Below are 27,178 nucleotides of genomic sequence, written 5' to 3' on the forward strand. Positions count from 1 at the left end.
GCGCGCGGGGCGCACGGGCACGCGCAGGGAAAGGAGTGGGACTGGGAGCAGCTGTGGCAAATGTTCCAACACTGCACTAATCTCGAAAGAAAGGAGAAACTTTGGCAGAAGGAACGGCCCTAACGCGTTCTCCGGTTGGAAATGAAGACAGAGAGGAGTGTCGGATACTAGAAGGCAACTGCGGACCGTGTCAGATAACAGCTCGGGGCCTTTTTTGGAACTCTTTGGAAACAAAATAACAGCCCACAAAAAAGCCTGGCGCACACACTCACAATAAAACCACACATTCCCGTCAAGTGGACTGCTAGCAAGAAGTGGCGTTGCGGCAACACGGGGACTGATTCCTCTCTTTATTCTGGCGTTTTTATTCCACGCTGTTTCATATTCTCCTCATATTCCCCGTCTAAACTCGAAACTCAGGAAACAATGAAGACATAACTCATCCAGTGTACCGTCAGCTAGCTTTGGCTAGCTAGCTAGCTATCGTGTGCGGACTAGCCAGTGCTAGCTAGCTAACGGGAGGCGGTGCGGTGTTTACCGAGAAAGTTTTGTGTGACGCTTTAGAGACTAGAAGGACGTTTTGAATAAGAGGGGAAAAGAAGGAGCAGGCTCTCCTATTGTGTCGCATTTTGATGGACGCCGAGGTGCGGAACGAAGGCAGGAGCACAGTGGCATCAGACGGTCGAGGCCCCGAATCGACCCAGTTTCCGTTTTATGCCAAACCGACTCGAGTGCGGGTGACCGAGCCGTGCCAAGCCGCTGCGCCGAGCTACCGACCGCCGTCCGCCCCGTCCCCTGACGGCCTGAGCAGCGCAATGATCTACCCCGTGCAAGGAGAAGAGGTCAGTCGAGCCGGGTCAAGCTCAGGACAAGGGGGAGGCTGCTATTCCCCGGGCTCAGAGGGACCCGAGAGCCGCACGTCTCCCAGCTCGGCGGCTCCGGACGGGCCTTCAGGTTTCCCGCCGCTTCCGCCTCCGCCGCTGATTCCCGGTTCCGGAATGCACGGCAGTGTGGACGAGGGCGACCAACAGGACGGAGCGGAGTACGAGGAAGAGGAGGCAGTGTTTTCCCTCTCCGCACCACCCTCTAACCAGTAAGCATGTTTCCCATTCCCATCATGTTTCTTACACATGTAATGATCTGCTTCAGATCGACTTTAGGAAGCTGCTCTCAGACTTAAAGAAGCAGAGGTCAGCCTTGACATCCACAGATCACGTTTCAGCCATTCGGTAATACTGCTTACAGAAAGGGCGGATACTATACTAGATTTTGAAGCATGACAGTGGGTATGATTGATAGATAGATAGATAGATAGATAGATAGATAGAGAAAAATCGCATGATCTTCTGGTTCAAATTTAATACTTTCCCAGAAAACCTTCAGAATTTTTTTGATGACTCATCCTGCACTAGTTTTGTGTTCATCCAATTAAATTCTTTCAATTACACACATGTCCCGCCCCTGGGAGCAGGCTTTCCTTCTGTAGTCCCAGCTTTATCACAGAAAACATGGCTTGTTGGTGGGTTTTGGCTCTGTCTCTTCCCTCGTGGTGTTCCCTTTTCCAATCATCCCTTGCTTGAGAAAAATATTTGGAGGTAATTCATTTTAAAAGAGGGTGAAGTTATGTGACTTAAAGGGTTTACTAACTTCATGCAGGTATATCTTGCTATATATCTGTAAGAGTAAGTAATGTTTTATCAATTTACTAACCCTAACCATTTTGCGGTAAACCTACCATGCAAATGTGTCTGAGGGATGATTCTGCAGCTCTTCATCATCAGTGCTACTGACTGGCAACCCTGACTCAGATATGTACAACATCCAGACACTACAGAAACCTACACATCTTGTTGTCCAGGAAATCTTCCTCTTTAAAGTTGACAACTAGTATGAAGGTGCCTGTGAGAAATCCTTCAGAGCTGGAAATCTTTTTTTGCAGTTTTACATATATAGCGAGTTCGCGAAGCTACTGTCACGTTCATTTAGATGCAACAGGGGTGTGGTGTGTCTTGAAACTTATACATTAACATACGGAAATGAGATTCATGTGTAGGACGCTTTTGCACAATGTAATGCCTGACTTTGCCGTCACCCAGAGCGTTGCAAATTTCAATAAATCGCCGACCTCAAATGTGAGGATCAGCTTCATATTCGGTCACAAGGAGACTAAAATTAACATTTTCTTTTGCTTATGATTCATGAATCATTTCCCTTTCAGAAAAACATTACATGCTCACCTTCCTCAAATGATATAGTCACTAATGCAGACACCTCCCGTTTAGTCTGCTGAGTTAGTCGTTAATACGCTGAGACTGACATGCAAGCGTCTGACATGCAAGCATCAAGAACTGTGAGACATTGTGGTTAGAAAGATCAGATGGCAAAGCAGACTCGTTTCACTCACGACAATCAACATTTTGACAGAATTTAGATGTTTGATTTTAAAGGGAAGATTTTACCACCACATGTTCCTGTATGACGTATTCCCTTCGATTAAAAGCCATTGGCTTAACATAGGCTTGCCATCTTGTGACAACCTTTCAGAGGTTGATATCAGGTCATCTTGATATAGCTGACGTACGTAAAAACGTATACACCCTTGACTGCATATTTTCGAACCCCATTGATAGATGGCAGTTTCACAGAGTGAACCACTTCCTCTTGGCCTTTATAAAGCTAAAGCCATATTGACACAAGAAATCACAAGATCTTGTTTTAGTTTGTAACTTGTTCACAATATTTTCTGCTGAATATACTTGGATCTTTTTTCCCCGAAAGAGCCTGACGAGAATAAAAGAGCTACCGAAGATAAATAAATGAGAAGGTTTTAATTATGCTCCTATGTAAAAGCAGCATGGACTTTCTTTCCTCTGCAAGCTTTGGTTGTAGGAGTTTTTTATTGGTTTGCGAGCTGAATAGATATGCCTTCAGATGCGGAAGTTTACTAATGCACAGAGAAAGAATAATAGCGTTTACGTCCAGCTTTGCGAACATTTTTTTGCCATTAAAATTTTAGTTACTCGTGCAAGGGCGCATCGTGAAGAGAATTAACTGTGATCTTTTATGGACACGAGTTTACAGACACGCAGCTGACCAATGCAGTGAAGCTCCTATTTACTTTGTTATAAATCCTGATAAAATATTTGTTTCCGTCAGTTCATTAGTTTTGATCTGAAAACCCACTGGACTGTATACTTCTTGGTTGGTCATTAAGCGAACTGCTCAAGTCGGCATCATGTTTATGACCACTAACACTGGTTCTTGTTTACAGACCAGCAAGATTTTGGTGCTGGAACCAAACTGATTTTGCCAGCTCCCTTTTACCGGCACTGCCTTGTCTGTGTGGCTTCAGTATTAAAGGGAAAACGTAGATATATTGTGCTATAATCTGGAAGATTTGTATACATGCATACAGTATGCTGCTTTGAGGCTTCTCATCCTTGTTTGCCGCTGCAATATTACATTTTTAGTGCTGGTGTGTAGAAAACCTAATGGGAATTGACATCTATGATTAGTTTCTCCTAAATCTTCCTCAAAACCAACATGAATCACTGAAGCCTAACCGAATGGCTTTATGAAGGATTCTATCTAGAAATATTAACCGCTATTTGGAATTTTTTCTACAGTGAGTGGAAAGCATTAGCATGCTTTTCATGTAATATATGATAAAAATAGTTATCTTCCGGAGTGTAGCGCTCAGCTCATTCCTATAAACGAATCTTGAACGGTTACTGGTTTTTCAGTAATCCAATCATAACAGTGTGTATAGTCATCATGTTACCAGATTCCCTTGGATCCTGTGCTGCAGTGGAAAAAAAGAGAAGCTTCCTCTGGATGTGCGTGAACCTATTCCTTGAAATGAGGTTAGATGGAGTGTCTTGTTTGCAGCATGTGTGACTAAACACTGTGCTTTAGCACACCACAGACAGCCACAAGCATTCATGCTTCTGTACAACGCAGCTCATTCATAAACAGCAGTGCCAGCAGTTGGGATAAATATTTCACAGCTGCTAACCAGTCTGCTACTTAATCATGACAAAACAGCCAACGAGGTCAAATAACCGGCACACCAGTTGATTTCAGAGCTTCCTATAAAGATTAGAGTGGATTTTGAATTCTAAATGGCTTTAACCGGGAAAATGGTTGGACTGGAATGTCTCTAACATTATAAAAGAGTTAAATTGTGCGCCCTTGCTGATTAATTGACTTGGAGTCAGTTGAATACCAAGTGGTATAGGATCTGCAATGGATAAAATAGTATGGACACCGTCTTTGCTTAGTCTTCGGTAGGTTTTTGCTGTGCATTGCTTAAACCCTGTGTGTTATACATCGTCAGCACTGGCTGATGTTGAATGTTATTTAAATGTCTTCCTCTTTTAGAATGGTTTTGCTCTGCAGCCTCATTCAGCAGGACACAGCAGTGGGGCACTAATAAGGAAACCAGTTATGTTATTATTTAGCTTGCATGTGCTGTATGACTTTTTGAGGAGAAAAGCATTGCACCAGACATCACTGTGATCGCTTTGAAAGCTAGCCTAGCCACGCGGTGTTCTCTCAAAAGATTCATTCTTGTTTTCACACCAATGTTTCCACAGCGTACCATGCTGCCGTGTACATAAACTGGGTGTCTCGGTCCACAGAGAGCTGATAAGTCATCCCACGTTGTTCATTTTCAAAGAAACAGACATTTTCATGACATACTGTATAGCTGATTTACATACTGTTCGGCTGTACACACACGCATATTCAGTGACGCGTAATACAGATTATTTTTAGGTTTCTCTCACTGCCTGTTGCACTGAAGAGCAAAGTCCTGGTACTTTTTTTGCTTTATTTATATATACCTATATGTTGCTAGTGGTTATATACGTTAGATATTTATTACTGGAAAGCTGAATGAAATAAAAGCTTAGGGGCCGTATTTGGCAAAAATAATAATAATTTGAAGACCTATAATATTTACCAGTCATTACCAGAGATACACTACAGTGCCTTGTGAAAGTATTCACCCCTTTGTGTAGTTTCTGTTTTGATGTATTACAGGTGTTAAGGTGAAATGACAAAATACCTGTTTTTTTGTTTTAATAAACAAATAAGGTTTAGTTGAATCGAGTAACTTTAGAAGACATATAATGAATAAATTAAGGCTCCCCTGTGTGCAAGCACTGTGGCATAATCAGTCACAAGGACCCTGTCTGTAACACCAATAAACTGGAAGCATGAAGACTAAGGAGCTCAGGTCGGAGGCAAAGTGGAGAAGTATTGATCAGGTTTGAGTTTAAAAAAAAAAATCCCAAACATTGAACGTCCCACAGAGTGCCATTAAATTCATTACAGTGACATGGAAAGAATAAGGCACCGCTGCAAAGATGATGAGAGAAAGATGAAGACTGCCCACCAAAGATCACAAACTGGGCAAGGAGAACATTTAATCAAAGATTCAACAAAGACCCGAAGATACACAGCAGAGAGGGGCGTATCTGTCAGTAGGACCATTTTAACATTAAAGTACATTAAAGAAAGATTTCCTAAGGCCATGTCCACACTGATACGCTTTTCGTGACTGTGAAAAAGGGGGCTTTCGAAAACGATGGCGCATGTTTCGTCATGTGACGCATTCATGTGACCCTTTCAGCTAAGATGAACTCTACATTCTCGCTCGCTTTTGCGACTATATACTCCTGTGTTACTCGCAGCAACAACTCCACCTCACCGTCGGTCCATTTAAAAAAAACTCAGTGCTTCTCCTGCCGCAATGTTTCAAAGAGCCGGAAAGTAAATAAACGCCCGGCAGAAATGACGCAGGTTGAAGAGTCTTACGTTCTGCTCATGCGCAGTACAGGAACGTAAGCATTTTCAGACGTTTCACTGTGGATGACCAACTTTTGGGAAACAATTGAAAACGATGATGTAAAAGATTCCCTAAACACATGGAAGAAGTTCCTGTGATCATTTAAGGGTCCAAATATGGATCACTCCAAAATCACCAATGCCTTCTGCAAGCTGCACATTTTGTTTTTGTTATTATTTTTTAATTTTATTTTTTAAGATGTACACCGAACAAATCTTGGGTTGCTCTCTGGGATAGCTACATGAAACACTCCAGTACTAATCTTATATTACAAAGACTTGTGTAAAGGTTCTTTCCAGTTCCTACCAACTGATGAGTAGGAATATTTTGTGAAAAAAAAAACCCCTAGCATTTCATCTCATCCTGCATGTATGCGGCAACCTTTATTTATTTAATTTATACAGATGGTGGGCTAAAAGCAGGCGTATCAGTGTTCATGTGCTGCTGATCTTTCTGCATGAGTCTAATACGCTATGACACTTGTCATGTAGGAAGGCTGATTCCCAGCTGTTCCTGCACATCATCTCCACATTACCTTTTTCCAGCGCAGAAAGTTCAGGAAAATGGTATGCCATTAGCTCAGGCTATTTGCATAGTGGCTTCATTAGGAAAGGATTATTTTCAATTTTTAAGGAGAAATACTTTGACAGATTGATGCATTTGATTGGTTATTTATCTCTGTCAGGATTAGGAATGTGCGAAAGTGCTAGTCAGCTATATCACTTCCCTGAACACTTGGTTATAATCGGTCTTAAAATGAACCCACAATTTGGTGTAGTTCTCAGCAGGATAATATGTAGCTGGCTTATTAAATATATTTAAAATAAAACCATAATTTGCTTCCTTTATTAGCACAAAATCTCTAACTGACCTTGCTAATTGACCGCTAAATTAATCTATTGTTTTGGCCCTTCCCTAGTTCTTGATAAATTCACAAATGATGGTGGTAGTAAGGGGGAGTGTGTGGCTGAGACAGTCTCATATACACACACACACACAGTACCACTGCATAGTGGCTCTTTTCCTGCGCACAGTCCACCCAGATCCTCTTCTTACTCACTCTTGGTTTTATTGGCCTTCCACCGTAATAATGTGGACGTGACATATAATTCTAACATCTGGAAAATGATTTTTCTCTGACGGAAAGTTCTACAGTCGTTTGAGAGCAAGTGAAGTTTACGTTTTGCTGTAGTACACACATGAGCTTTAGTCTCGTTTTTTTGATACAGTAGACATAGATGTAGCAGCTGCACTGGACTGGACAGGAGAGAGATGAGCTTAGCGCTGCCGCAGTTCCGTGGGATCATGCCAGAGATTGTGTTGGAGTCGTGTCAGTCATGTCCCATGAGACCGGAGAAGCACATGCTAGAGATCCAGTAGCCGGGCGGCTTTACCTCATGAGCGAGAGAGAGTGGGACAGGCAAGGATGCAGCAAAAGATGAACCCAGCGTAAGTGTCGCTTGCATCGGATGAAGAATGTGCTTTCTCTTTATTGTGACTGTGCATACTCCTCAACTAGTCTAATACATGTGGGAATTCAGGTTGAGTTTTCCCTTTACTGTTGTAAACAGTGGTCAAACTAGGGGTGCCCTGATACTGTTATAGTCAGTCTTAGTGTGATTAGGTGCATGTTTTGGGAGGTACTTGTCAATACCCGTATTGTCAATAAGTGACTTGGTATTAATCAAGCAAGTGAATTTAGTTCAGTTTATGTTTTCCTGATTTAATAGTACAGGCGTGTTCATACACTTATTGTTTATAATGTGAGTTGATTTTAAATGTAGTGCATTAGCTATCTTCGTTTATGTTTGACTTATTTAGCTGGTTGCTTGTGCTGTAGGATGATTTTGCTGTTTTACTTTGATTACCCATGAACACTTCATTTTGTGTTGCCTGTTCATCACATGGTTTCAGATGTTGCTATCAGAACATTTTTTTTTATGGGTAACTGAGAATGGTACTGGGCTCCAATATCGACACCGATATCGGTCTCTGACATTTAGGTGGTTTTCTTGTGCTGCTGTTGACAACTCTATGTTGTGTTGCAAGATCATGCTTGCGGCGAATCAGTTGTTAGTGTTTCCAAGAGGCTCTTTTGTTCATCAAATGCCCTGAGTGTTTGTACAGATCATGCAAGTTTATGGACAGCTAGTATGGAACACTAACTAGTGGTGGTATTTAAAAGGCAGTAATTACACTGACAATATATTGATTTATATGAGGGAGTGGATCTGATCCTGAAGTCCTGCATATCCTTGTCCTGAAAGTGAGCTATGCACAGAATCCCTGATGACAGCTGGCATGATGCAGAGGCACATTTCTAAAGTCAAGTGGTACAGTCTGCTTCATGTTGATGCTAATGAGCAGTGACGGGAGGTTTTTAGAGATGGATTTTTTAGGTGGACAGGCTGCATCAGGGAAACCAGCCATAGAAAAATGCCCTGACTGAGAATGGAGGATGAGAGATAGAGAGAGACCCTTCAATCAGGTCTTAACGAGTCCAGGCCATCTCTGCTTCCTCTGAGAGCCCTGTCAGTTCAAAGGTACCTGTTACAGGGATGGCTGTTGTGGGCAAACCAAAAAGGGTCATGTCCTGTTTTCAGTATGCCAACCTAGCAGAGACAGACAGAGAAGACTGCATTGATTTATGCCCGTCTTGTGCTAGAATATTAGCTGTGGAATGTTCTTCAGTGAAGGTAATGAAGTTCTGATAAACAACTGACAATAGTGTCTAAGGCAATATGTGAAGCAAACATCCTAAACTTTACAAAGCATTGTAAATTGATTACGTTGTGAAACCTGTCACTTTTCATAGTTTCTTTTAAAAATCAACGGCAACATTCTTACTGCACAATACCACATGGTGATGTGCAGGACTATAAGTGCATATCTTATCTTAATATACAAATGGAGACTGTGCAAGCAGTGCAGAGACTTCTGAGCCTTTTGCAGTCGTCTAAATGTGTATCAGGCATAACATTATGACCACCGACTGGTGCCGTGAATAAGACTGATTATCTCCTCACCATGCCACCCGTTAGTGGGTGGGATATATTAGGCAGCAAGTGAATATTTTGTCCTCAAAGTTGATGTGTTACAAGCAGGAAAAATGGGCATAAGTAAGGATTTGAGCGAGTTTGACAAGGGCCAAATTGTGATGGCTAGACGACTGGATCAGAGCATCTCCAAAACTGCAGATCTTGTGGGGTGTTCCCTGACATGACATGAAGCACGCATGTATCTATGGCGATGCAGTTGAGTGTAATCATGCACATACAGACTATAAAAGTGCACTTGGACCAACCCTACCTGCTTCCTGTTGCTCATTTAAGCCCGAGCCGAGTAATGCAGTAAGCAATACAATAAGGATTTACTGTCAGTCGTAGGTTTAATTCTTTATGTACAACAACAATAACACTTCGCCCTAATCTTTACAAAAGCCTGTGCTTTCTCATAATGTGCACTTCCTGTGTACATTAATCTAGTGAAGATATGCTCGTTGTGTTTGATGCTCAACATAACTTCCTTTTTTGCCAGTATTTTTTTTAAGCTGTTTGTCAGATGATTACCTCTTAAAAGATTAAAGACTTACATTGTGTGCTAAAGGCCATGGCTGCTGTTACAGGCATAGACTCGAGTCTATCCAGTGTTGCACGCGTTTGTGTGGAGATGTCACTGCCACGCCAAATATGACCAAAAAAAAAAGCTTGTTAATGTTTTGATTTGTCATTGACGGGGCTTTCTGCAAATTTCACCATCATAACAATCACAGCTGTAAAAATGAAAGTCATGCTTGGTTAAAACTGTTCGAGCCAGATACGTTTGATTTGTAAACGTGTAAATACAAGCTGTCATGATAGAAGAACGAACAGTTACCAGTCAAGTGTGTCACTCAGGCTTCTGTCTTTTCAAGCGCCATAGCTGACATTTACTTGAGGAGGCAAGACTAGAGATACCGCTGTGAATGTTTATTATTGAGGCGATTACTCCATTTTCCTTAATGAACATATAAGCCTTCTTTTCAGTAAATATAGATTAGGTTACAAACGTAGAGGTAGGCAAGGTGAGCCGATCAGGATAATAGATGAGATAGAAAGGAGATAAAGGTTTTCCAGAGCAAGTTTAACTTCCTTTATCTCTGATTCTACATGGTAATTTATCAGCACTATACAAAAAAAAAAGACTGAACTTTAAAGCCAGACCTTGTAAATGGAAGTTTGCTTTGTTGACATGACTTGCACATACGGGCATGAGTGCTAAAAAAAACCCCGAATACGTAATAAACGTGGAATGACGTCTGGATGAACAGGACTTAGTCGGTGTAAAGATACTTTAAATCATGGTAATATTTCTTTTGTTTTAGCAAATTAAACAAATAATTTGAGTATATTTAAGCAAATGATGATAATTCCCTTTTCACCTTTTGAGGTAACCAGTGCTGTATCTTTAAAAACTACAGGTTATCAGAATGTGTTTATAAATGTCAGAATTTCAGCACATGAAGTGTTACCCAGTCTACGCATCTTCTAGCTGAAGATCTTCATGCTGATTACACACGTATTCACGGAACATATGGACTGTGCAGTGTATAGACGATTTTGATCTATGATGTATATCTTAATGTGTTTCTACTTTTGTATGTTGGTGATTCCACATTTCGTGCTCATCGCTCAAGGTGATGAAAGTTAGATTTGTGTATGAGCTTACAAGATGCAGTAGGGTTGCCCTTTATGTATTGCTCTTCCTCTCAGCAGTAAGGGCAAAAATTACCTCAAGAGTTGTGAGGAAGTTTGAGGCGTGTTTGGTTTTTAAAAAAAAAAAAAAAAAAAAAAGCTAAGCATAGCTGATGCTTGAACTATAATAACCCTGTAGGTGTAAAGTCTTACATCAAGTTGGCGTGAGATTAATGAATCAGTGGGGATTTTTTAAAGGAAATTTTTTAAATGGAAAGCCAGTAACAATACTGCTGCTGTCATTCTCCGAAGGGCCCGTAATCCTGCTTTTAATAGAACATCCAAGTTGGTCATTTTTATTATGAAAATTGTTACATGGCAGCAGGCTGAGAGAGGGACCCGTCTTTTGCTGGCTGAGCATTTTTACTCTATAAAAGCCACATGGAGGCTGGTTTTCATCATAAATCTTTGGAACAGTGACAGTCTACAACCCAAGCTACAACCCCCACACGTCCCTTTAAACATCTGGTGTGGATGCTGGTTAAAGATGAGATAATGACCAAATGTTTGAAACGAATAAGTGATTTAGAGACACCAGTCACACTCACCTGGTGATGTGATGTGATCTATAAATTCTCTTCCTTCTTTTTAACCCGTTCTTCATTCATTCAGAGATTTCTTTATGCACAGCGTTTGTGCAAAGCATAGCATGTTATGTATATAAAGTGTGTACATAAACATTGGATGCAAGTGCAAACGATGCCCAATTTGCAAGAAGCTGGTAGATGGTTTGTGTTGTCATTTATGCAGACCTTATATGGAAAACGCACAACTTTCCCCTCTCAGGACTGTGTCGAACATTTTATTCATGCACCACCACCACATGAGCTCCACTTCCTCTACGCAGACACACGACTTCTCTCCCACACATCTTTAAAGTTGAGATCATTTTTTAGGTCATTTTTGGCAAGCAGTAGTGTGAAAAATGTGAGCATGCTCTGACGACGTTGAATGAATATTTCAGTAGTTTTAATCCTGCCAGTGTTCCAGATTCTTTTCAATTATTGTTAATGAGTGAGATGAAATGAAGCAAGGAAACACAAGTGTGTTCACTCATACAGAACATTACTGTAATATCATATTGTACTTTTTGTACGGATGCTGCAGCATCAACCTTCTGCCCAACTTCTGGACATTATTTTAATCTAAAACTGAAAACTGCTTGCACTGCATTACGCCTTCACTGCTCCTTTCCTTTCTGTCTCGTTCTTTTTCTCATGCTGTCCTCTCGCTCTAACTGTGTAGTACTTGTTCTCGCTTTCTCACTTTATGCTTTTTTTTTTTTCTTTTCCTGTACCTCTACTTGCACTGTGAGAAACCATGAAAGGAGTGCTAATTTTTATTTGCTTCCCCCGGAAACTAAATCAATGAAATTTTAACCAGAGTTAGAAAACCTACTCTTTAATTTATAGCAATGGCCTGGGCTTTGGCGTAAAAGCTTTTCGTATTTCATGCAATGCTGGGCAATGTTCTTGCTGCATTAATTTTACTCAGGATACATTTGGACAGTGCCTGATGAGACTAATGTGTCTCTGACGTTTCTAGAAAGCTTCTGTTAGATTTGAGCAATCCACAGGAAAGTTCATTATTCTACACTTCAATTACAATTGTCCATAGATATGTCCTTGAAACTAGCTTCTGTTCTTTTGCTTTAGATGGTACCATGGGAAGCTGGACCGGAACATTGCAGAGGAGCGGCTGCGCAAAGCCAAGACACCGGGCAGCTACCTGATCAGGGAGAGTGACCGGAGGCCTGGCTCTTTTGTGCTCTCCTTCCTCAGCAAGACCAATGTTGTCAACCATTTCAGGTGAGCCTGTCACATATAACTATCACAGAGCAATCGAACAAACAAAATGGAATTAATTAAGATATAGTTACATATTAAGTACTGTAATTTTACATCGTCCCAGACTTTGTGTCCAAGTGCTCAGTGAATTCACCTTGCACAGACTACAGAAGGTGGAAAAACGTGAGCAGCTATGAATTTCTCTCATAAACCAATTTTGTTTTGAGTTCATGTTTACTGTAAACTGTTGTCAAACGGAAAGCCATTCTAGATTCTACGTTCAGTCATGGTTTTTGGAAATTACCTACTTGTTTGTTACATTTATTTTTAATTTTATCTTCAACATATTTGTTTATTCCAAAAAACAAAAGAAATTCGAAAATGCATGCGAGAGTTATTGCATAGCATGTCTTTTGCAAACAAACCATAAAAAGATGTATTTCTGAACACCAAGGAACAGGTTGTTTCCTAAAGGCTTATAAAAAAAAAACTTGTTTCAGTAGACTTATCTTAGATCTAAAGCGAATGTGAAACATTATGAAATGGTGAAAATTTTGTACTTCTGCACTAAGCTGAATTTTTAGTTCAAAGCATAGTTGAAGTATTTATTTATTTATTTATTTATTTATTTTCTTGCACCTCTGTGTTTTTTAGCTGGTAACTGAGGAGAGATAGCGTGGGTGGGCGTTATAAAAAGAAAGGAGTGTGTCAGCTCTCGCATGTGCAGTCACCCTCCTCTGCAGCCTGAATTAAATATTGTTTTTCACACCAGTTGACATTTTAAAGAGACAGATAATTAAGGAAATGCTTACGGTGTTAACGATTAGGAAATGACACTGCATGCACAAAACATCGGTTAAAAACATAACCTGTCCTGTGTACTTGAGGCACAGTTTTAATTATGATATGATTTTATTGTCCACATCTTTTGACAGCTCACACAGGTGATGAAAAAATGTAGCGTGTGAAAGGTTTAAGTCTCAGTTGTGTTTGTGTTCCAGGATCATTGCCATGTGTGGGGATTATTACATTGGTGGGAGACGGTTCTCATCCCTTTCAGACCTCATTGGTTATTACAGCTACGTGTCTTGCCTACTGAAAGGTGAAAAGCTGCTATCACCAGTGGCTCCACCAGAGGTAATGCTGCCATCTCCGATAGGTGGCTGTGCTACAGGAAATGTCTCACTTGTACATCACAGATGAGAGCCTTAAAATATATATATATATATATATTTGCTGTAATTTCTGTAAACCCAACTGCGTCTGTGTATGATAAAGCACCACGCTACAACTCTACAACTTGCCATATGAAAGAATATATATCATTTTTCATCTTCAGTAATTTCCTAAGACTCAATTGCCTTTTTGTTTCAGTAGATTTATGCTGACATTAGGTTTGTGTGTGTGTTTTATAAAGCCTGTAGAGGACAGGAGAAGAGTGAGAGCCATCCTTCCATACACCAAAGTGCCAGAAACAGATGAAATCAGGTATATCTCATGAATACTCATGGGGAGCCATATTGCAACATAAACCAGATGGGGCTCATTATGCCCAAGTCAGTTAATTTGCCTTGTCATGTTAAATAAACCACCTTGTGCTTAAACCAACATATGCTTTTCTTTTACATGTTAAACCCAAGATATTTTATTCAAGTACCAATACACTCGCACAAAAATAAAATAATATTAAGACAAAATTGTTTAAAAATATGATAAGTTTTATTTCTGAATGAAATTGTTTACTTATCTGTTTAGTAAAAATATATATTTTTACCTGTAGGTGAAGATTGATTAACACTCATCACTAGTTATCACTGTTCTGGTTCTTTATGAATTTCTGTGTGTTTGTGTGTGTGCGTCTGTCAGTTTCCTCAAAGGAGACATGTTTATTGTTCACAATGAACATGAAGATGGCTGGATGTGGGTGACCAATGTCCGAACGGAGGAACAGGGCCTTATAGTGAACGATCTGGTAGAGGAGGTGGTGAGTGTCTCTCTCCCCTAACAATACTCTGAAGAGTTATCTCATATTATCCTCTTTTTCCCCTGATTGTAAGAGCTCTTACAAAGACCAGGTCACTCCCTTTAGTACTGTTGTCTTCTGAAGTGGTACTTACTATGATTAATGGCTGACTTTGTTTGCAGGGACGAGAGGTGGATCCCCATGAGGGCAAAATGTAAGCCACCTCAGTGTTTTATCTTGTTTTGTATTGGGAGCAGGCCACAGAATGAATGTGATGAATCCACAGTCTAACAGTTTATTTAGGGAAGCAGCCTAACAGATTGATTCAGGGAAAATGATTAACACCAGTGGCCTACTTGTACAGTATAGCTCGCGTTTGTTAAGAGGCCACTTTGTTTGTTATTATTAATTACCTCTCTGCTTTACTCTCGGCTCAGGCTTTTATAGGAAGCCTCTGTGACGTTTTCCTGAAGAGCGAGCATTTAAGACCTTTAACCACAATCAGGTTTTCTAGACTGGTGAAAATGACGAGTTTTCATAAACAAATGAGCAACGTTCGAATAAGAAGTGATTGTTTTTGTGCTTCTGATTAGATTTGATTAGGTGAGTGAGTTAATACAAGTTAAAGAGACATTTAGAAGGAGTATATTGAACGCTTTGTTAAATATACATGACATGAGACATGAAGGCACAGACCATAAGTCAGACCAGACAACGTAATCTGATTAGGGCAGACCGGCAGGAGCCTCTGATTGTTTCCTTGAGTTTAAACATGACATGAACTGAGTAATCTACCTTGATTCAGTACTGACTCAAATGCACTCATGCTGCTTTTGCCATGGTTGCATGGTTTATTCCTTCCTATTCATGCTCTCTGTCTGTCTTTGTAGCTGGTACCATGGGAAAATCAGCAAACAAGAAGCATACAATCTGTTGATGACAGGTATATATTTGATATTTATCGATGCTCACGTGCAGTCAATTTCCTATACAGTTGTCTAGAAAACTATACTGTAAAACTGTTATTGTTTTTAAAACCCCTGACGGCTCACTGTAAATCTTTCATAAATATTACATTCATCTTTCATCCACTCTGTTTAGGTCAGATGAAATTGAATTATGAAGCTTTAAATATAAAGCATTATATTCGTAGTTATGTACAGTGTGTGCTCAGAAATTGCATCATCTTCATAAAAACGATCTCCTGCAGAAAGTTTTGTGAAATAATGAGCTCATAACCTTATTCCATTGCAGCATGACATTAGCATTTGCCTTTTCTTTACTACAGTAGCGCTCGCCTCATAACTGTTTATATATCATTACGAAGAACACGTATGTGGAAAATTTTTGCTTTTCATCTGTCTCTCTCTGTAGGAGGCCAGGTGTGCAGCTTTCTGGTGCGGCCATCAGACAGCACACCGGGAGACTACTCACTCTTCTTCCGCACTAATGAAAACATCCGAAGGTTTAAGATCTGCCCCACCCCCAACAACCAGTACATGATGGGTGGCAGGTATTACAACAGGTATGTCTGGAGGCTATAACTTTAAAGTGCAGTGGCAAAGCCTGAGGGCAGACAGTTACCCCTTTATTCTCTGACTTTAACTGGGAACCCCTGTTCATTCATATTTAATGTCTTGCCTAACAGGCAGCACACCACAGATCTGCAGGAAACAGGGATAAACAGTCTTTCCCAGTTGTCACCCCTCCTGTAATGTTGCTCTTCATGTACCGGGTAATAATGTACAATAGAAGCAATGGCCAATTATGGAACTAATAAGAGCCTGAAAATATGTTTTATGGAATACATTACACATTGTCACTCTTAATATCATAGTGGAGCAACCGAGTGGGTCTGGTTCTATTGTTTTAATGTAATACATTCAAGAAATCATGAGTACTTATAGCCTTAATTAAAATAAAACGTTCAACACTGCAACCGCTAACAAAAGAGACACAAAGTACAGATCTGCATTAGCAGAGAGAATATTTTGCAGAAGATTTCATCTGTTCTGGTCAAGCTAGAAGAAATTGTGCAAAAAAAAACCTTTGAGTAAAGCATTACATTTATAGCTGTGTGAGCGCTCAGACATTCGCTTTATATCTGTAAAATGTATGGTATAAATGTTCCACGTGAAAATAACCTTTAATACTGTTAAGTTCATGTAGTAGACCTGTTTAGTTGGTAATATACCTCTGAGGTGGCCTTTTAATTAATAATGTTTTCATATTGCATTTTTGGCAGTGTTGATGATATCCTCGAACATTATAGAAAAGAGCAGATTGTGGAAGGCTATAACCTGAAAGATCCTGTTCCAAATCAGGTAGGTGAACTTTAATTAGCAATAATATAACATTATTTTGGATCTGTCTTTAATCAGTCTCCTTATTTTAAGCAACAGGAACAAGTTCTCTGCAATGCCGTCGATGAGAATCGAGAAATTTACAAAACTATTCGAAGAAAAACAAAAGATGCGTTCTACAAAAACATTGTCAAGAAAGGATACCTCCTGATTAACAAAGGTACTGAATGACAAATAAACTTCACATTAATTATAGATGAACAATGGAGATGTAGAAATTCTTTGTTCTAAGTTGACCAGGTTCTGTATATTAAAGCAGCTCAGTGCTTTTTCAGGGGTGTACCCACTTAGATATGCAACGCTATTACATACTTGCATTGGTAGCCACATACATGGACATTTTTCATGATATGATGCATGATGGTTTGATTAGGCAAAGGAAAGCGCTGGAAGAATCTGTACTTCATTCTGGAGGGCAATGATGCTCAACTCATCTACTTCGAGAGCGAGAAACGAGCCACCAAACCCAAAGGGCTGATCGACCTCAGTGTGTCTTCAGTGTACTGTGTGCATGACAGTCTGTTTGGCAGGTAACCAACATGTGCTGTCTCAAAGCACAATTTTACAACTCCTCAGAATGATGAACTATTTATAGTTGTAGTCTTTTAGCTCATTGGGGCAAGGTGGAACATAGCGGTTTCATTTGTTCTTTTGCAGGCCAAACTGTTTCCAGATAGTGATTCAGCACTTTAGTGAAGAGCAGTGCATTTTCTACTTTGCGGGAGAGACACCTGAGCAGGCCCAGGTATATCTGAATATATAATATATACATAATATCTGAATATCACATCTGTTCTAATATTGTACCTCCCTGACTTGAACGTTGACTGTAAAAGCACTCTTTTGAAAACTCACAGGACTGGATGAAATGCCTACAAACCTTCTGCTTTAATGTAAGGAAGACTTCACAGATCACTCCCAGCAAGCGTCTACGTCAGGTAATACATTGTGGGCCCTGATGCATCAAGATGACGGTCAACTATCTTTTTTTTGGGAGACTGTTTCACACCCTTGGTACTATTTGGCATTTGTCAGCACCCATCACTGATAATTGCCTCTTTATGAATGATTGGGAAGAAGGGTTATTATTAAAAGTAATTTTGTGCTCATTTCACAGAAAGATGGGCAACTGGCATGTTTAAAGATTAAAATCGATCTTTATAAGTCAATGTAAATAATAGAATTGATTGTCCATGTGTTTTTAAGGTTTCAGACAGACACTGATGCAAAAGATGCAAAATGCAATGTTCGATTAAAAAAAAAAAAAAAAAAAATCAAAAGTTCCACACAAAATATTTCCTTCTGCACACAGTCTGTGCCCAGGGTAGAAGTTAAGTTGTCTTTATTTGTCATATATACATTCTTTGCATATCCAATCCTTGGGGTTTGGGGTCAGAGCGCATGGTCAGCCACAATGCAGCTCCAGTGGAGCAGCGTGGTTTGGGGGCCTTGCTCAAGTGCCCAACGGTGGCAGCTTGGTGGTGCTGGGGCTCGAACCCCGATCAACGACCCAGAGCCTTAACTGAGCTACCACCACCCCCAGAAGGCCACTCTGGTCTGCTGTAAAATATGCTTAATAGGCCAATATAATTTTGTATAATAATAATGACAAACTTATTATTTTAAAATGTTCCACAAATCAACTTTAGGTACATTATAAAGAACAGTTGATAAAATATCCTGCGACCCCCTCATCATCTCAGGGAATCCTCAGTTCTATTTCAATGCATGCTGGAGCTACCAATATTTGCTGAACGAATAGGCTGTGGTGCTTGTTTGATGGCATTTTGTGTCATACCCAAAAGCTTTTCATGAATTATATTATTAGCTATACCAATAATATATAACTATCAGAATAAATGTATTCTCATTCTTCTACCTCAGGTGAGCAGCTTAGTTCTTTATGTGGAAGAGGCCCACAAACTTCCTATCAAACATTTCACGAATCCATACTGCAACATCTACTTGAACAGCGTGCATGTAGCCAGGACTCACCCGAGAGATGGCCAAAACCCAGTCTTCACAGAGGAGTTCATCTTTGAGTGAGTAGACTTGTATTTGTATGTAATATTGAATACTTTAACCCACATGCTTAACTGATGTTACTAATCGATGCAGCCATTAAGAAGTTATTTCTTTTTGCTTTCTTTCAGTGACTTATCTTGTGAAATCAATCGGTTTGAAATCAGCCTAAGCAACAAAACTAAGAAGAGCAAAGAAATTGATATTTGTAAGTGCACTTTTTTTTTTTTTTAAACTTATCTGTGCTCAATAAAAAATCTATATAAATTACACATGTTCAGTACAAACAGTTTACAGTTTTGACACGCTTCTCTTTCGTTGCACTCTGGCACCCTCTACTGTCCACTCGAGTGTAACTGAAAGATTACATTTTATTTAAAACATTATGCTTGTGCATGTCTGCAGTGTTCATGCGTTGCCTTCTCAGCCGGATGCAGAGGGGCCAGATGATTGACGAGTGGTTCCCGTTGAGCTCTCATGTGCCTCTGAAGGGAATTGAGCCGGGCTCCTTGCGTGTGCGAGCACGCTATTCCTTGGAGAGAATCATGCCAGAGGAAGAGTATAATGAGTTCAAAGATGTAAGAGTCGTAGTTGTAATTAGATTGCACACAACATAGGCTCCAGATTTGCACATGTTTTATTTGCAAAAAGTTTGTAGTTTTCATTTTAACACCCCCCCCTTCTGTACTCAGGTGATTCTACAAAAAGATTTCCATGTGATCTATGCGCTGGCTCATGTGTGTGGGCAGGACCGCACTCTGCTGGCCAGCATCCTCCTCAGGATCTTCAGACACGAGAAAGCCGAGGCCCCCCTACTCAGGACTCTAAATGACAGAGAGATTAACATGGAGGGTAAAGTTTTCTGACCATTTTCTTTACTATGTCTGCAAAAACTCCCCCATTTAATGGACACTGTCAGTTTAGCAACTTGACCGTAAAGCAAACAGCCTTACAAGTCAGTGTAACAAATGAAGTGAGAATGCTGTACAAGTATGTAATATTTTTCTCCAGATGAAGCCACCACTCTGTTCCGTGCCACCACACTGGCCAGCACGCTCATGGAGCAGTACATGAAGGCTACAGCCACACCCTTCGTCCATCATGCCCTCAAAGACACCATTCTTAAGATTATGGAGAGCAAGCAGTCCTGCGAGGTTCGTAGTACAGCCGATCTACTCTGAAAGTAATGTGTGTAAAACTTTCAGAATATATGTGAAAATAAAAAAAGATTCCATATTATATTTTAGCAATTCTAATTCAATTCTGTTGAAACATTTCCAAACCAAATGCCCCTTATATTATACGCAAAACGATTCTGAATAAATGCATGCCATCTATGAATGCTGCTCCTATTTTGACTGTCTTCTTCTTTTTTGTTCTAAAGCTGAACCCATCTAAACTGGAAAAGAATGAGGATGTAAATCTGAATCTGAACCATCTGCTCACCATCCTCTCTGAGCTGGTTGAGAAGATCTTCATGGCTGCAGAGATCTTGCCACCGTAAGCAGAATCAAAGCATATGTTCTGGTCTAATTTATATATTATTAACCTTTGCCATTTATAGACCATTTCTTTTTGCATTCTCAGAACTTTGAGGTTTATTTACGGGTGCCTGCAGAAGTCTGTGCAGCAGAAATGGCCCACTAACACTACAATGCGGACCAGAGTTGTAAGGTAGGCCACCGTGACACTGCTGTTTTTTTTCTGGTTTTGCAATCCATCTCAAGTGTATTGGTCTGCTTTTCAGCTGAGCAAAGTGCTTCTGTATCTGTCTGTGTGCAGTGGTTTTGTCTTCCTGCGATTGATCTGCCCTGCTATTCTCAACCCCAGGATGTTCAACATCATCTCTGGTAAGTACACAGCTTACATAAAAAGGAGCTACTGCTAAAAGGTACAGGATGTCAGGTTTTGCCCTTTGTGGTAAACTGCTACAGGAAGCCACCTGTGAAAATGTTTTTTTAATGTGGGTTGCGCTGCAATTTTTCACCCACGAGGCGGATTAATCTCACAACTGAAGAGTGTCACAACGTGTGCAGAAATAAATTAGGCTTGCATCCCAAAACCGCATTGTTTGTGGTATCTATGTTTCTCTTTCTTCTTATAAATACCCCATGCTTCTATAAACTTTTATATATAATATACAGATTCCATAATGAGGATAAATCATATGATTGTTCACTGTCAAGTGGCAACTCTTGTCTATTTGGGGACATTAACAGTTAGACGAAGAGGACAGTTAAGGTAATTAACGACTCCTTTTTTGCAGATCCTCCTTCTTCGACTGCAGGCAGAACACTCACTCTTGTGGCCAAGTCAGTCCAGAATCTAGCGAATCTGGTGGAGTTTGGTGCTAAGGTTTGTTGTGCTACATGTGTGCATTGTTTCATGTTTATCACCATCATAATTAGAGAGTTTTTTGACTGTCGGTTTTCCTATTTATGGTCTAGGAGCCCTACATGGAAGGAGTGAATCCGTTTATCAAGAATAACAAACAACGCATGATCATGTTTCTGGATGAGTTGGGGGTGAGTTGCATATCATTCTGAACGCACATGGTTGGATTCTGCGTACTGAACAAAACTAAACCATACACTAAAGGATTTAAATCCCCCTGGGATTAATAAAGTTCTTTGAATCTTGAATATGCACTGTATGGATAATACATGCTCCTGTAAAACTTAAGTTGGGACAAAGCATTATAAGAAAGAAAAATGAGACGGACTGTTAGAATAAGAAACGTGTAGGAACTCCATCTGCATTTCCATATTTCTTCCTTCATTTATAGTTATATAGTATATACATACACACACACACACACACACACACATATATATATATATATATATATATATATATATATATATATATATATATATATATATATATATATATATATATATATATATATATATATATATATATATATATATATATATATATGCGCGCACCAGTGGCTGACATCATGTGTTGCCAGGGTGAAGGAAATCTGCCTTAAGGCCTTCAGAATCAATAGTGCAGGCACTGTAGCTTAAAATAAGTGGCAATGAAATTGGTTAATGTAACAATCAGATTTCGAGTTGGCGTCACTGAGGCCATCTAGCACGCGTACGATTACGTCAGCAATTTGATTGGATAATTGGAGTAGTCAGAGGCAGGGACCCGCACAAACTAAATAAAATATATATATTATAATTTGTTAAAAGGCGGCACGGTGGCTTAGTGGTTAGTACATTCGCCTCACACCTCCAGGGTCCTGGGTTTGAGTGTTGCTCCGGCGCACTGTGTGTGGAGTTTGCATGTTCTCCCCATGCTTGGTTTGTTTCCTTCCACAGTCCAAAGGCATGCTACTAGGCTGATTGGAGTCTCTTAACTGCCCGTAGTGTGTGATTGCGTGTGCCCTGCGATGGTTGGCACTCCCTCCGTCCAGGGTGTATCCTGCCTTGATGCCTGATGATGCCTGAGATAGGCACAGGCTCCCCATGACCAAAGGATAGATCGGATAAGCGGTACAGACAATGAAATGAAATAAAAAAATAATTTCTATATTCGCTGCGTCCTCCGGAGATTGCAGTTTGCTGCATACGTCATCAAGAATGTCTTTTTTGAGAAAAGTAATTAGTATTTATTGCCGTGGCATCATCATGATGGTATAGAGGTGGATTAATTCAGGAAGGACACCAGTGAAGGCCTAGGTGTGAAATGCACGGCCTGCCACTGATACACTGCTCATCATTAAATTGTAGGTTTATATGATGGCTCATAGTGTCATGTTTCAGCATAAAAACACTTCTCCTTGTGTGAATTTCATGAAGTGAAATTACATTCCATTTTTCACAGTCGTATGCAGCTACTAGATTACATTGGCACTGAATATTTTTTATTTCACTACCAGACTGTAGTAATTAACTGCTATGGAGAAAATTTTTAACATAACTCCTACATAATTTCAGTTTATAGGCAGTAGTGTTTTCTTCCTGGTTTTTGCAGAATGTCCCCGACTTGCCCGATGCTCCAGAGCACTTTAGGACTGATCTGACCCGAGACCTCGCTGCCCTGCATGAGATCTGCGCCGTTCACTCGGACGAACTCCGTACCTTGAGCAACGATAGAGGAGCACAGCAGGTGTGTAGCCAGAAACGTACTCATTTATAATAAGCACATAGAGTTGACGGAGTACGACGTCATGCGCATACGCTATTCTGTGTGTCTGCAGCACGTGTTGAAAAAGCTGCTGGCCATCACGGAGCTCCTCCAGCAAAAACAGGTGCACTACGCCAATTCCTTCATCATCAGGTAGTTCCACTTCCCGCTCTCTGTATGTCACTCCATCTGTCTCCGTCTCCATGGAGTAGCCCGTGGGATCCCAGCATGCTCCACCTTCATCACCATGGCAACCTCTATCCCTGACTATTTAGCCACTTCCCTTTCCCTTCCTTTTCTACCATGCCAAGATAACTATGCAACCACAGCAGTGAAAAAAAAAAGCCTGGGACCTGAGTCCCACACTGACAACCTTTAAGCTATTCCCACAGCAACTTCACGTTTGACTGTGCCCCATAATATGGGTACTTTTTTTTTGTTTGTGTTTGCTTTTTCTTCAACCTAAATGGGTCCCCAGTTGTGACCCATAAAGCTCAGCATTGAACAGCCATTGCCAAAGCGTTTGTTTGTCTGCTTGATAAGAAAACTCAACTGACACGAGGCTGCAGCGATATCTATAACTGGATTATGAGCTATAATGCTTTTTATACTGTAATTTGTTACTGATTTACAAGGTCATGAATATGCAAAATTGTGCTCAAACTAGTGTTCTTTTTTTTTTTTTTTTTCCATTTACTTATGATTGTGGTGTAGACAGGATTTGTAAAGAGAGTATGATTATTTTATATCAGAACAATAAATTCTCTTGCTGGAATCATGAGTATATAATTTTGCGTTATCTCCCCCGCTTCTGTGTTGATATATTTTTGATTTGGTCCACTCTTCCCTGAGATTAATCCTAATCCTAAACCTTGTCCTCAGGGGAAGGAGAAATAAGATGTTTACAGCCATAAAATTTACAATAGTACAGACTGTATGAGGAATGCATGCACTTATTAAAACTTTATAAAGTACTGACTGATTCAGACTGGCGTGTGAAGTGATTAAATAGAGCGCAAAGGAACCTTCGTTCCTGACCTATGTTTAATGTCTGCTTTATTGTACATAATCTACATCCGTAAACAAAGAGGTACAAAACTTATTTTATTTTCAGTTAATAGAATAGCATAACTACAGCAGGCAAATAAACGCCTATGTATTTACAAAAGAGCATAAAGTAATGGACAGAAAGCAGTGGTTTCCACCCTGACTAAGGCGCTAATTGATTCTGTACATTTAAGGAACGTAACACGATGTACTAATCATATTACAAAACATCCAGGTCTTCATCGGTCCACTCCTACAAAGTGATAAAGCTGCATTAGATACCTTATAAATGAAGCAGATGAAAATTGAGCAAAGAAGTCATATCTTACCTCTTCAGTAACAAGGGGCTTTTTCACGACGTGGTCGTCATCTTCATAGCCATGCTTCCTTTTTCTGGAAAACATGGCCGGAATACGTTACAAAACATCAACATGATCTAGTGATGTAGAGGCTAGTTTAGCTTTCCATCATCCTGTACATCTTTGAGCATGCATGTACATTCCTTCCTCAGTCTCCTCCATGTGTAGGTTTAGACTCATGTCCATACATCACGTAGATGTATTTATAGCTGACAACCATCTCTCCAGGACAAGGTAGGTAATAATATACCTGAAGTTTGAAAAATTCATGCAATCCCTGATATTTTTTAAATTGTTATTATAAGCTTAATAATTTTTAGTCCTGTGTTTCTTTATTCTACAGACCTGAATGTACAATCATGGCTGCTACAATTCAGGTGCTCTGAAGAACATCCAACATGAATTTCTAACGAAGATATTTTCATTATTGAAGAGGCAGGGTACTTTTTTTTTTCTTTTTCTAAAAACCTCAATCAGGGCAAAATGCTTTAGGGACTCTATTCATGAGCAGTGAAATCCTCTGAGCTATGAGGAACTACATATTCCAGCCTCCACAGGAGAATGTTCTTTTCAGCAAGCCCTTAAGGAAATATGCTGAGCTCTGAAAATTCAGCCAGGGAACAAGCGCCTGAACTACAAGCCTTAAGAAACCTGCACTCAAAAGCCACTGTGTAACCCTTTTCCTATAAGTTGTCCTGATAAAGAGAGTGCTGATCCTATCGTACCTCCTTCTGAGCGGCTTTCCCCGATGAAATGCTGCACCTCGGCTTTTTATCTCCGAACCAGGCATCTGTGTGATGGATGGGCGGTTTGCTGAGACGGATAAAACTTTCTGAAGGACAGATAGTGAAGTTGTCGTTCCTCTGTGCATGTGTTTACATTTGATAAACTGCCCCCGTACGTTTTTACACCTAATCTGGATCACATCGCGTTCTGCCGCTGTCGTCCCAAAGGAATGCAATACTCACTGGGTGTGATACTTCACCTCCAGTTCACGGACACACTATTTAATCAACAGTAGAGCGTTTTGATTTATGCAAGAAATGCCATTAATATACAAATTTGTAACACCTCTGTATGCTTCCTGACATCCTGTTTGTAAATATTGTGATAAACTGTTTAGAAGCAGCTTTGCCAGTGAGTCAAATCATTTGGGATTTGTCCGCTTTGATTTGAAAATGAAAAGGAAAAACAATTAACGTCTGCTCAATTAGCCACGTACTTGCCTCCACAAACTTGAGATTTCACTATATACCAAAATGTTTGATTAAAACGTACTGTAGCTTAGCTGTGTTCATCTGTGATCGGACCTTAGAAACAGCATGACGCTTGTGTATTATGTCTGCCCTGAATTTCTGAAAGCTGGTGGATTTTTTTTTAATTATTATTATTTTTCTACCTGAAGATAAACAAAAAAAAAAAGAAAAAAGCTACAACTTTTTTTGCATCTAGGATACCAGTGACTGACCAGGCTGAATAAAACTGTTTGTATTATCATGTTGTGTGCTGTGTGTCTTCAGGATTTCAGTACGCTTGATGGAACGGACATTGTGTTGTACTCACAAGTTTGTGTTGCTGTTGAACTCGGCGTGAATCCTTTCCAGTTTCTGCTTGCAAACGTTCACTTCTTCCGATTTGGGAAGCTCGTATTCCTTGACGAGAGCAGTGATTCCTAAAATGGCAAAAAGACGATCCCAGATTATCCGAAGTCTTTATAATAGGTAACACTTAGCCGGAAAGCACTTTTTTTTTTTAAGAAAAATCCTTACGTCTCATTGTGTCGTACATCTTGGAAAGGGTCTCTTTGTCGTCTTTTAGACCGATGCACTCAACGAGATACCTAAAGGAAGCAGCAGATCATTTTTTTTCAAATGAGGGATAAACATGAACAACCTTATGTGACGGTGAGGGAGTTCTCTATATGTGTCATCCAGCCTGTACACCTAAAACTAAACCCCTGAAGCTGAATGTCATTCTATTAAAAATGTAGTTTTTCACAGTGATCATCTATTCCATCTTACACCAATCAGGCATAACATTATGATCACCTGCCTAATATTGTGTTGGTCCCCCTTTTGCTGCCAAAACAGCCTTGCCCGTCCTGCACTGTGTATTCTTTCTATCAGAACCAGCATTAACTTCTTCAGCAAGTTGAGCAACAGTAGCTCGTCTGTTGAATCGGATCACACGGTCCAGCTTTCGCTCCCCACGTGCAGCAGTGAGCCTTGGCCGCCCATGACCCTGTCACCGGTTCACCACTGTTCCTTCCTTGGACCACTTTTGATAGATACTGACCACTGCAGACCGGGAACACCCCACAAGAGCTGCAGTTTTGGAGATGTTCTGATCCAGTCATCTAACCATCACAATTTGGCCCTTGTCAAACTCACTTAAATCCTTACGCTTGTCCACTTTTCCTGCTTCTAACACATCAACAGTATTGTTTATATATTAACAATGAACACATGGACTTGTGCATAAACATTATGTAGGCTTATGTATGGTTACAGCTTGTGTAAAGGAGGGAGATTATTTAGCATTTTTGGAAGGAGTTTCCAGTGTCCATGCTTTTACAGTTAGAAATAAAGCTTTAAGTGGGAAAAGGAAGATTTCAAGTGGCACTGTTTTTCTTATTAACTTTGAGAGGACAGGCTGGTGAGGGGATGACGGATTATTAAGTGATAACAGGTACTTGTTTCCAGCATGAGATAAAGCACTAATTTTAACAGTCAGTGAAGAACAACCGGGATGCATCATTCTTTGATGTGTGAGAGGAGAAATAAAACACTTCAGGATGTCCTGTTATAAAAACATCACAACCCTAAGGATAATGAAAGTAACTTTTGCACCACCCAGTTATTGATCATTTTCTTCTAAGCATTTAGCTGCAAAGGTTTTAATCCTCACACAACA

The 27,178-nt window shown here is 40.1% G+C and overlaps 2 protein-coding genes across 6 annotated transcripts in view; one reads left to right on the forward strand and one right to left on the reverse strand.

Annotated features, from left to right (window-relative positions):
• Positions 1-24,051, forward strand: rasa1a (RAS p21 protein activator (GTPase activating protein) 1a). 2 transcript variants are annotated; one of them, XM_058374772.1, is made up of 25 exons: positions 1-1,093; positions 12,240-12,392; positions 13,373-13,508; positions 13,789-13,859; positions 14,238-14,355; positions 14,517-14,548; positions 15,225-15,277; positions 15,709-15,859; positions 16,580-16,658; positions 16,731-16,857; positions 17,071-17,227; positions 17,355-17,442; positions 17,555-17,635; positions 18,582-18,739; positions 18,851-18,927; positions 19,125-19,297; positions 19,412-19,571; positions 19,731-19,873; positions 20,104-20,219; positions 20,307-20,393; positions 20,502-20,569; positions 20,986-21,074; positions 21,167-21,244; positions 22,707-22,841; positions 22,933-24,051. In XM_058374772.1, the coding sequence occupies exons 1-25, from the start codon at positions 633-635 to the stop codon at positions 23,014-23,016; spliced, it is 3,075 nt and encodes a 1,024-aa protein (XP_058230755.1). In that variant the 5' UTR covers positions 1-632; the 3' UTR covers positions 23,017-24,051. The 2 variants fall into 2 exon arrangements, with proteins under 2 accessions (XP_058230755.1, XP_058230756.1); XM_058374773.1 differs by having other exon boundaries at positions 16,737-16,857.
• The window catches only part of ccnh (cyclin H), a 10,199-nt gene continuing 6,549 nt past the window's right edge, over positions 23,529-27,178 (reverse strand). For 3 of the 4 annotated variants that reach the window (XM_058374775.1, XM_058374774.1, XM_058374776.1), the window contains 3 exons: positions 26,035-26,105; positions 25,829-25,937; positions 23,529-24,299 (listed from right to left, as the gene is read on the reverse strand). In XM_058374775.1, the coding sequence (XP_058230758.1) occupies positions 24,146-24,299; positions 25,829-25,937; positions 26,035-26,105 (334 nt within the window). In that variant the 3' untranslated portion in view covers positions 23,529-24,145. The remainder of the gene's footprint in view (positions 24,300-25,828; positions 25,938-26,034; positions 26,106-27,178) is intronic. The other variant, XM_058374777.1, reaches the window with a different exon arrangement.

This window comes from Hemibagrus wyckioides, linkage group LG22, assembly GCF_019097595.1.
Source record: "Hemibagrus wyckioides isolate EC202008001 linkage group LG22, SWU_Hwy_1.0, whole genome shotgun sequence".
NCBI classification, from domain to species: domain Eukaryota; kingdom Metazoa; phylum Chordata; class Actinopteri; order Siluriformes; family Bagridae; genus Hemibagrus; species Hemibagrus wyckioides.

Coding starts and splice junctions, on each gene's coding strand:
- rasa1a (XM_058374772.1), top strand. CDS start 633: ATGGACGCCGAGGTGCGGAACGAAGGCAGGAGCACAGTGGCATCAGAC. Junction 14,356..14,516: donor ACGATCTGGTAGAGGAGGTG/GTGAGTGTCTCT, acceptor CTTTGTTTGCAG/GGACGAGAGGTGGATCCCCA. Junction 22,842..22,932: donor ACGATAGAGGAGCACAGCAG/GTGTGTAGCCAG, acceptor GTGTGTCTGCAG/CACGTGTTGAAAAAGCTGCT.